At 33.8% G+C, this 11,456-nt stretch overlaps 1 protein-coding gene across 2 annotated transcripts; it reads right to left on the bottom strand.

Moving 5' to 3' along the window:
• Positions 1 to 3,799: 3,799 nt before the first annotated feature.
• Positions 3,800 to 8,983, bottom strand: LOC130472427 (uncharacterized). 2 transcript variants are annotated; one of them, XM_056843347.1, is made up of 4 exons: positions 8,467 to 8,983; positions 8,110 to 8,371; positions 7,416 to 7,480; positions 3,800 to 5,301 (listed from the first exon to the last, which is right to left on the bottom strand). In XM_056843347.1, the coding sequence occupies exon 4, from the start codon at positions 5,292 to 5,294 to the stop codon at positions 4,650 to 4,652; it is 645 nt and encodes a 214-aa protein (XP_056699325.1). In that variant the 5' UTR covers positions 5,295 to 5,301; positions 7,416 to 7,480; positions 8,110 to 8,371; positions 8,467 to 8,983; the 3' UTR covers positions 3,800 to 4,649. The 2 variants fall into 2 exon arrangements, 1 of the variants encoding a protein (XP_056699325.1); XR_008932657.1 differs by lacking the exon at positions 3,800 to 5,301 and adding an exon at positions 6,185 to 6,420 and having other exon boundaries at positions 8,467 to 8,924.
• Between the last annotated feature and the right edge of the window lie 2,473 nt (positions 8,984 to 11,456).

Genomic DNA, 11,456 nt, shown 5'->3' with positions numbered 1-11,456 from the left:
CTAAAGAGAATTCTTCGCCTAACACAACCAACACATATTCCCAATCAATTTTCGCAACCATAATAAAGCATTCTAAATACATCCTAAACATATTCAGAACCTTCCCTAACGTTAAACTTGAACATCTGATTTCCTAGCATCATAATTATTGAATTAGTGATTGAAATTCGTTGAAAACTCTTTACAAACATCATACTTTAATTTCCGGCAATATAAACTAATTCCAAACTACTCTAAAGCATAATCAATGTTCTTAAAATCATAAAAATAATAGCTTTAATAATATATAACCATTCTATTATGATTTAAATCATTAAAAACCTTAAAAATTCACACTTTAATAATTAAAATCATTATTTCATTTCAATTACCTAATCTGAAAATTAATAATTTAATTATGCAAACCTAAAATTCTGAAATCCACAATTAAATCATAAAGCCTATAATTTAAATTCAAGAAACGCAATTTAAATTATTAAAACGTTATTAAATTCATTATTTAAACATAATATGTAAATCTGAAAATTCTAGTTAAATCATAAAAACATATAATTTAGATTCAAGAACATAATTTAAATTCAAGAACATAAATTCAAATTAATAAACTTAATTAAAATATTTAAATAACTTAGGGTTTAAGAAATAACCAAAAGGAGAGGAAGGAGAGTGCTGGCCGGCGGTGGTGCAGGCACGGCAGTGGTGGCGAGCTAGGAGACGCGGCTGGGCGCGGTGGAGGTTGCGGTTGGGCTGGTTGCCGAAGGTGGTGATGGCCCGCGTGGAGTAGTGACGAAACAGAGTGGAGAGAGAACGTGCTGGTCGGCGATAGGGTTGCGCGGCGGCGAGCAGGGGTGGCGGAAAGAGGTTAGCGACGAGCCGACGGTGACTGCGGTGGTGCTGGGCTGGTGGTTGCTGGTTCGAACACAGAGCAGCAAGTGAGAAAGAGGGGAAGAGTAAGAACGAAGGAGAAGCAAGAAGAAGAGGGAGAGGGAGGAAGACGAAATTACCGAACGGAAGAGGAAGCTGGCGGTGGTCCGGCGGTTGTAGGTGGCCGGCAGCTGGCGGCGTGAGTTGTAGCAGTAAGGGGAAGCAATGTGAGAAAGGAGGAGGGTTTGCAATTTACGTGAATGGTGGTTGAGAGGGAAGGGTTTGTTTTTCTTTTGTTTTCACGTGGAATAGGAGTATAGGAAGGTTATGGGTTCATTGTATTGGGCTTTGCCAATTTGGGCTAGGATTAGATTTAAGTTTGCATTTAAACTTCCAAAACCGGTTATGATTATTTTCCAAATTCCAATGTATTTCGTAATTCAAATTCTTTTCAACATAAAATTCTAAAATTATTCTTGATTGCGCAAACCGTTAAAATATTTAGGATATATTTAAATAAAATTAAATATACATTAAATATATAATAAAGTTCTCAAATCGTTAAATATTTAGAACGTAATTAAATAAAATAAATATACGTTAATTATATATTTATTACTTAAAATTCATAAATTCTATTTAAATATAAATAATGTACGTTAATATATATTAATAAAATTTATAAATTTACGGGGGATTACAATCTACCCCTCTTAAAAGAAGTTTCGTCCCGAAACTTGACAGGGAAATTCACACCTTTTTCAAAAGTTTTCAACTTATTCATACTAAAGAAGTATTTGTGCCACCTAAGTGCACTATTTTGCCAACTCAAAGCTGTTTGTGTTACTCATGAACACCTTTTCTTATGCGGAGAATCTATTTGCTTTGCATCAACTTGTAAAGGTTGCTAAAAATAAGCATAAAATGCATAAAAATACCATAAAAATAGGTAAAAAGCGCGAATTTCTATCGCATTCTACCCCCTTAAAGAAAACGAGTTACGCCCTCGTAACTCACCCCAGGGAATGACTTTGGATATTTCTACTTCAACGAATCATGTCCCCAAAGCTATATTTCCACTAAAATCATAGCAAGTGGGATTTCTACACTTCTTTCCACACAATGCCTCAACAGGTGACATCGTAATGCTTGCATGGTAACTATTGATGCACGAAAATTCAATCGAACCTGGGTGGCTTTCCCAATTACCCTTAGAGTCAATAACACAGGTTTTCAACATAAATTCCGTTAGTAATCTCAATCTGTCTATTGGTTGCAGGGCGGAAAGAAATATTCATTTTCAATGTTGTCCCCAAGATTCACCTGGACCTTATTGCCAAAATTTCAGACTTTTGTTCTCGGTAAGGATCTTATATGTTGCCCTATAAGGGTAATGTCTCCAAATATTCGTAGATAACACCATAACAGCTAACTCTAGGTCATGGGTTTGGTAATTAGCCTTATAAGGTTTCAATTGACGCGACAACAGCTAAATCTAGAAAGTTTCCTCACATTTCTCACTTCACTTGAATTTCGATTCCTTTTTCAACAAGTTGGTCATTGGTTTTGCTTTCTTCCAAAAGTCTTTCACAACCTCCTATAATGGTCATCTAGGCCTATAAAACTTCAAGTATCGGACACGTTCTTTGGAGTAGGTCACTCACTCACAGCTTGAATCTTAGCATGATCTACAGAAACTCCTTCTGTTCAACTTTTCCTTGATACCGAACCTCATTACACTTTTCATGGGTGTATAACTTTTGGGCTTAACTCTTAGCTCTTGCACCAATTCATGTATTTCTTTTCATCTTTTCCAGCCAACAATGATTTCCAACGATCCTGGACCACTCAAATCTTCTCTTAAATTTATTCCCTTACGTAACATAGTTCTCAATTAATTTAGTCCTTCACTTTTCTGTCGGTGTCACTTATACACATATGACTTCAAGATTTGTATACTTCATTTAATAAAACTAGATTCTTTCTAAGCGTCTCCAAATAATCCTCAGGTGTTTGTCATGATTTTTCTCATTCCTTGAATAAATCAGGATATCATCAATAACATAATAATGAACTTAATTCGGAATTCATGGAAAATCTTATCCATCAAATACATACTTATGGCAGGTGCATGGGTTAACCCAAAATATATTACTCTAAACCCATAATGACAATGACGAATGCTAATGAGGTCTTAGGCCCTTATCAGCTATTCTCAATGGGTGGTACTTCAAACACAAATCAGTTTTCGAGAACACACTCGCCCAATTCAATTGATCCAATATGTCATCTATCTTAGGTACATGATATTTATTCTTGACGGTGTTTAGTTCCCTAAAATCGATGCATAATTCCATACTCTTATGTTTCTACTTAATAAATATATTCCTTGACCAAACAACTCTTGCAATAGTGTCTTAATTCCCTCATTTCGGGAGGTGTCATTCTACATGGTGCTTTAGGTATAGGCGTCGTTTCAGGAACTAAGTCTATAGTGAACTCAAGGCTCTAACAGGTAACATACTTGCAATTTCACTCGGAAACACATCAATGAATCCGCTCATAATGGCAACATCCTCGGTTTTCACTCCAACTTCTTTACTCACCTCTAACACACTACGGAAAAATAGTTCACACTCCCTATTCATCAATTTTCTCACTTGCATTTCCGAAATAACTAAAGGTTCTTGGTCTTCTCAAAACATCTATATGAGGTCAATCTTCCAATATGGTTCCTTAATTTTACTTTCTGAATTTCACAGTACGTCTATCTTAGCGTTGTACAAACTTAGCCAATCCCATCCTAAGGTTTATGAATTCTTGTGCCTTTTGTTTTCTCATAAAAAGAGGATAAAACTTTTTCCTTAAGACGGTAACAAATGAATCCCAATTGAATCTCTCAACAACGCTAAGTCTAACCCCATTTTCTCTCCACTGTAAATCGGCTTCATCTTTCAAATACATGACAACTTGACCCACTCTCATATTCTCAAGACAATTCAAATCCCCAAACAATTTCTCAAACTCTCCAATCTGGTTTTCTAAAAAGGTGGGGTCATCTTTTCCGCCAAGAGGCGAATAGCAACAACTAAGTCATTATTGTTGGCCATTCTAGAACGCGGCCTGCAATTAGTATACTCTACTTTAGGTTTGAAACATCACCTATACGTTATCCCATACAATTTAATACTTGAATTGACCATAAAGTTCGCCTCAACCAACAATGTTCACATTAATACACATCATTTATGAAGGCACGACAATCGTTTATGAAGGTGCAACGATCGTCTACAAGATGCAATAATCATTGAAAAATAATCATCCTCGATAATTCACGAAAGACATTCACACACTGCACATATGGCATAACCTTTTGAATCATATTGGTCATGAGGGTCTAGATTGGCCCTCACTTTCTTTATGTACTCAAATCATTTAATATTATTGTGGCAATTAAATTGATCCACAATTCACACTGAGTATGCAACCAATGGAAAATTAATCCATGACGTGTTACCTAAAGGTTGGGGTATTATGGAATCCTCAAAATAGAATAAAGAACAATTCCTTGAAAACTTTAACTTTTATTGCTAACTCCATAAATATTTATTACATCCTTCAAAATAATAAAGAACATTTCAAACTTCAATAAACTTTAACTTTAAACTATTGTAGCTTCGCTACTTATTCTCTAAAACATAAAAGAGTTAAATTAACTATTTATGACTTCAAAATATTTGTGGCCTCTTGCCTATCCATTGCTCCTGAAACTTGCGAAGTGAAATTTAGATCTCAAGATTATCGAACTCTTCTTCAGGGTCTTCATCGGGGTCTTCCTCAGGGTTTGCATCTTCACCCATGTCTTCATCTTGATTAGGCTCACTTGCCATCTCCTGTTCACTTTCGAGCTCTGCATCCAAATCACTAGAGATCTCAATGGTTGGCTCATGAGCCGCTGGGTTAGGATACTCTGCCTCAACACCTACATTCTCATTCTCCACAGCTACATCATTTTCCTCTAGGTCATTATTTACACTAATTCCCATAGGTTCTTCTGTAACTGAATCCCCAACATGACTCCCTACGATTTTACCGTCTCTAAACCCACTTTCTGCCGCTTCAATAATGGTGGTCAGAATTTCTGAATCATATTTCCATCTACCATCCCAAGTTCCATACTTAGTCAAGTTTGGAGTCCCATTATCAGAATGCATGTCTTTAAACTTTTCCTTGAGTTCTAGGTATGGAAATTTGTTAGGTAAGCAATTAATGATTGTGGCTGCTATGATATCCTTTCTCATTAAGATAGGTTGCCCTTGAACTTTAGCATAATATTCACATCCAAACACAATTTTCTTCACGTAAATATCAGGGGTTTCTATATCAAGTTTCTCGAAGGATCCTATGTTAGTATACTTGGAAAGAAACATTTTATTCCTGGAATAAACAATTCAAAGTCTCACTAACGATTTTCCAGCCAAATCATAAACAAAGTTCAATAATGCAATAAGTTTGGTGGAAGCAAACAATTCTTTATGCACATTTAAATGTAACATTAAACAATTAGCATACGCACGTACATAACAATCAATTTCTTATGCTAGCATTGACTAGCTGCTAATGCACATATAATTCTATCTTATATGCCTTTCTTATACTACCCATCTCTCATAAACTAAAGCATTGAAATAGTTTAAATAACAAATTAAAAGGACGATAATATAATTAAATTATAACATAGAATAAAAATATAAAATAAATAAAGTAAAATAAATTAAGGAAATGCGTAGCGAATAAATTCGAAAATAAAGTTATTAATTCGAAGAAGATTTATATATATATATATATTTTTTTTTTTTTTTTTTTTTTTTTAAATAACGAATTCTAACTCTTGAAACAATTTTAAAAAAAAAATTGAACTTCTAAAAAAAAATTGTACTCCTTTTTTTTGAATAATAATTAATAAGAAAAAGAATAAAAATTTCGAAAGTCAATTTAATTCGAATAAATAATTTGATTTCGAACTTAAATAAGAAATATTATATACTTTCAAACAAGATAAAAGGAGATCTTCCCCCCCAAAAAAAAGTACCAATTTTTGAACACTATAATACGTAGAATCTCGATTTTTAAGAAATTTATTTTAAATAACTAGATAGTTAGGCGCCTAAAAATTTATTAAAGTAAAACCTTAGCTTCTAGATACCACTTTGTAACACCCCGACAATTCCCTTTTTCTAAAACAACCCTTTTATAAATATAACTATAGAGAATTATCAAGGCATTATCGCCCGTGTGAAAACGTACGGCTTATTCAGAATTTTGCAGCGGAAAACATAAAACTAACTTTTAGGTTCATAAATAATCGATTACATACTAAGTCCAAAACCAATTAACGGAAATAAGGAAATACGAATAGTACGACAACTTCCAAATATAAGTTAACAACCCAAATCACTTAATAAAACAAATATAACTACGAGCTCTCTAATCCCGATCCCAATGATGCATCATCTTCAAACCTGTAGATGGGCAACGCTTATTGATCCTTAGAGACTGCTCACCAAAGTTGGGTCATCACAGGATCAATAAGGCATAGCCATGATCAACATGCACAAGCAAAAGCACGTAATCAGCAAAGCTGAGTACTACATACTGAATCAATAATAATCCTAACATGATTCTATTAAACGAACAACCCTAACATGATACTAATGAACACAAACAAGGGCAGACAAAACATGATAGTTTGACGACCATACTTGACCAGACTAGACTAGGCTAGACTTTTAGCAATAATATTATTTTAGTTGAAATAGACAATGGACCGAGTTGACCATCCAGAAGTCTTCACTAAGGAAGACGAGGTACGGGCGCGACTCCGTAACCTCAGTGACCTGCGATATCGAGGAACGTTTAAATAAAAATAGGACACGGTGATCAATCCGGTCCCAGAAAAGGCCATGGGCTACCACCATGAACCCCAACTCCTGTTTGTCCGTCACTTCAGACGTGCACAGTCTAAAGCTATTGCTATTCAGTTTCACTTTACATGATTTACAAATTGAGATTTCGTTATGACTCAACCATTACATAAGACAGACAATTCACATTTGTTCACAACTGTTTTTATCTTGGAATTAAGTAAGTGATCATAAAAGCATCAATCAAGACTCATTCCAACTTAACCAACCTTTCCTTTAACCATGAGCGACCCTGTATATGGGCATAAAGTTTCAACTTACTAAACAAGGTCCTCCGCCCTTATAAAGTAGTGAAAAGATAGAAAGGGAACAACAACCAATTGATCCAACCCAATCATATAGAATAATCTAGTGTTCCCAACCAACATGTTTGTATCAAACATCCATACTAACATGTTACAGTTCTTATAGTGCAAAATAAGTTCAATAAGTTTGTCCAACAGTATTAAACATGCACATTCCATATAACCAAGTTTGTCTATAATATCAACATCACCAAGTTCAACAATAATATCAACATGATTTCAACAATTAGCACACATTCCAAGCACGCAGGTATGTACGTACCTTGTGTAAACAAACTGATAGACCACTTTAACACTTTCAAAAGTCGCCTAAAGAGAATTCTTCGCCTAACACAACCAACACATATTCCCAATCAATTTTCGCAACCATAATAAAGCATTCTAAATACATCCTAAACATATTCAGAACCTTCCCTAACGTTAAACTTGAACATCTGATTTCCTAGCATCATAATTATTGAATTAGTGATTGAAATTCGTTGAAAACTCTTTACAAACATCATACTTTAATTTCCGGCAATATAAACTAATTCCAAACTACTCTAAAGCATAATCAATGTTCTTAAAATCATAAAAATAATAGCTTTAATAATATATAACCATTCTATTATGATTTAAATCATTAAAAACCTTAAAAATTCACACTTTAATAATTAAAATCATTATTTCATTTCAATTACCTAATCTGAAAATTAATAATTTAATTATGCAAACCTAAAATTCTGAAATCCACAATTAAATCATAAAGCCTATAATTTAAATTCAAGAAACGCAATTTAAATTATTAAAACGTTATTAAATTCATTATTTAAACATAATATGTAAATCTGAAAATTCTAGTTAAATCATAAAAACATATAATTTAGATTCAAGAACATAATTTAAATTCAAGAACATAAATTCAAATTAATAAACTTAATTAAAATATTTAAATAACTTAGGGTTTAAGAAATAACCAAAAGGAGAGGAAGGAGAGTGCTGGCCGGCGGTGGTGCAGGCACGGCAGTGGTGGCGAGCTAGGAGACGCGGCTGGGCGCGGTGGAGGTTGCGGTTGGGCTGGTTGCCGAAGGTGGTGATGGCCCGCGTGGAGTAGTGACGAAACAGAGTGGAGAGAGAACGTGCTGGTCGGCGATAGGGTTGCGCGGCGGCGAGCAGGGGTGGCGGAAAGAGGTTAGCGACGAGCCGACGGTGACTGCGGTGGTGCTGGGCTGGTGGTTGCTGGTTCGAACACAGAGCAGCAAGTGAGAAAGAGGGGAAGAGTAAGAACGAAGGAGAAGCAAGAAGAAGAGGGAGAGGGAGGAAGACGAAATTACCGAACGGAAGAGGAAGCTGGCGGTGGTCCGGCGGTTGTAGGTGGCCGGCAGCTGGCGGCGTGAGTTGTAGCAGTAAGGGGAAGCAATGTGAGAAAGGAGGAGGGTTTGCAATTTACGTGAATGGTGGTTGAGAGGGAAGGGTTTGTTTTTCTTTTGTTTTCACGTGGAATAGGAGTATAGGAAGGTTATGGGTTCATTGTATTGGGCTTTGCCAATTTGGGCTAGGATTAGATTTAAGTTTGCATTTAAACTTCCAAAACCGGTTATGATTATTTTCCAAATTCCAATGTATTTCGTAATTCAAATTCTTTTCAACATAAAATTCTAAAATTATTCTTGATTGCGCAAACCGTTAAAATATTTAGGATATATTTAAATAAAATTAAATATACATTAAATATATAATAAAGTTCTCAAATCGTTAAATATTTAGAACGTAATTAAATAAAATAAATATACGTTAATTATATATTTATTACTTAAAATTCATAAATTCTATTTAAATATAAATAATGTACGTTAATATATATTAATAAAATTTATAAATTTACGGGGGATTACATACTAGCCCTTTTATTTTTAGCAGACATCGTATTAGACCCTTAGTTTATTTTCTCTTAATCTAGTTTTCTCTCAAATTTGTTCCAAGCACTTATTTTTAGTTTCAATCAAAGCTCCAATTTTTAGTTCATCCTTTATTTTGTTCTACATTTAGGTATTGCTTTCTATTTTGCTTTATTAATTACTTTTGATCATGTTTTCCATTATGTTGATTACTTTGTTATTTGTTATTATGCTTGAGTAATTTATTTTCTAGGGTTTGAGGATCCTTGAATAATATGAAGGGACGTTGAATAATTGTGATTGTTGGCATTGTAATTAATTCCTATTGATTGGTTTATTTCACTATACAATTAGATTTGCGCAGGTTTAATTGTGGTAGTTATGCAATATCAAGTTAAGATTCGAGAGATGCAATTTGATGTTTAGGCTTGTGTCAATAGGTGGAATTAGAGTTAATACGTAGCGAGAGCCCGTTAATTCTAAGTCTATGATTAGTAACGATTCGAGAGAGCATGCTAGTCTAATTAATTACTTTGTTGATTATCGCGATTGTTTATTGTCCCGGGTTGTTAATTGTTGGTGAACCTATACCCTAGATTCCTTAATATATTGATTCTTATTCATTTAATTATCGTAGTAGTCTTAGCAAACCATCAAACCAACTCTTGTTCCCAATAGTCTAGTCTGATTGATTAATAGTAGAAAGAACACTGTTTCCCTGTAGATTCGATCCTGACTTCCCTTGCTACCTAGCTAGTGGACTTAGGTTATTTTTGATTAGGTGATACGACTTAAGCCTGTCAATCTCTAACTCGGTATTATTTGTGTTTCGTATCACTAACTCCAAACATGGCAGGTTTCATCTATCTTGCAATTGAAAAAAAAATTAATTCTCCAATCCATCACCACCGTCTACAAATTAATTTTTTTTTTTTTAAAAATAGGAAAATTCATTAGACTTGTACAAATTGAATCAAAGATTGAATTTTAGAGGAAACCCATACGAAATTGATTGTATTTCGATAATCTAACGCATTATTAAATAAAATAATACGGAAATACATCATAAGACTGCATTTTGGAAGAAAGGCGAATGGAATTTACTCAATTTCTATACCCTAATGCATACTTTCTGCAGAAATATTATCACCCAGAATTTACAAGAATTGATATGAAAAATACTATCATTTTTTTTTTTAAATGTTACCTGCTGACATGATGAATGAATGAAGCTTAGGCGAGATGGAGGGAAGTGAGACGGGAATTAGTGAATGGAGGTTGGTGAAGAGAGAAAAAGGAAAATAGTCTGTAGATGAAGGAGTGAGCACCAAGAGTGGTTGTCGCAAGCCTGACCATTATCATCGATCGTCATTGTTCTTCTGCTTTATGGTTGCCATAGCTGAGAGGGGGCGGTTGAGAAAATGAGGAGAGAGAAAAGAGCAGAGTATTAGGGTAGAAGAAGAGGGGAGAGCTCATCAAAGCAACAATATTTCGGGGAAAAAAAGGAAAATAAGAATAAAGGGCAAAACAATTATTATACTGTTTATAAGAATAAAGACAAAAAAATGAGAAGGAAAATAGGGGTAAATCCGAGATTTCACTATTGTGTGAATAGTAGATGCACTCCTTGCTTTTTAAAGGGTGTAGGATGCATTTTCTTACATAAATACCATATTTAGGAAGAACAAAAAAGATAGTTATATTTAAAGACGTTAATTATTTTATGTTCATAGTTAGTTAAATTAGTTTTTATTACCTTTCTAATTATTGTTTTTGGCATAACATCCTTATATTCTCTCTTCTTTTTCTTTCTAAAAAAGGTATTGTATTTATTAAAGAGAGGAAAATGAGGGTGTTACAACTTACAATAATCAAATCGAAATATAAAACCACACAAACATTAAAATTTACCTTTTCTGTTTGTGAAATTACATCGGCATAACACTTATGCGATTATAACATCTTCAATTCACTTCATAGATCAATAATGTATCCTCGTTCATTTTAAGATACTTTTATATGTTCTCTTGATTGACCCTCACTTTATTCAGTTTTGAAATTAATAACATCTCGCCATGCTCCTATTATACAAGTCATGCACCACGGCATATTATGACATACATGAGTAATCCCATGTCATGAAGAGTAAGCAAGCATTATTGACTTGTGATTTATACTAAGGTATGTGATTTTACTCAAAGTTTTTTCAAAAGGTCTTGCGCGCACAAGGTGTACAATAAATTTATTGTACACCAAGATAACTTTTACTCATTTTTTAGTAACTTTAACCTAGTTTTGATTAACTTTTATATTAGTAAAAAAAAGTTGATAGATAAATATTTTAAAGGGTTAAATGAATAATTTTATATATTGTTCGTGATTTTGAAGAAATAAGTTTTATTAAAATGAAAAAAAAAAATCACTAA

Source organism: Spinacia oleracea, chromosome 4 (assembly GCF_020520425.1).
Source record: "Spinacia oleracea cultivar Varoflay chromosome 4, BTI_SOV_V1, whole genome shotgun sequence".
Classification (NCBI taxonomy): Eukaryota; Viridiplantae; Streptophyta; class Magnoliopsida; order Caryophyllales; family Amaranthaceae; genus Spinacia; species Spinacia oleracea.
Note: the sequence above shows the minus strand (reverse complement) of the source record. Positions and strands in the feature narration are given on the sequence as shown.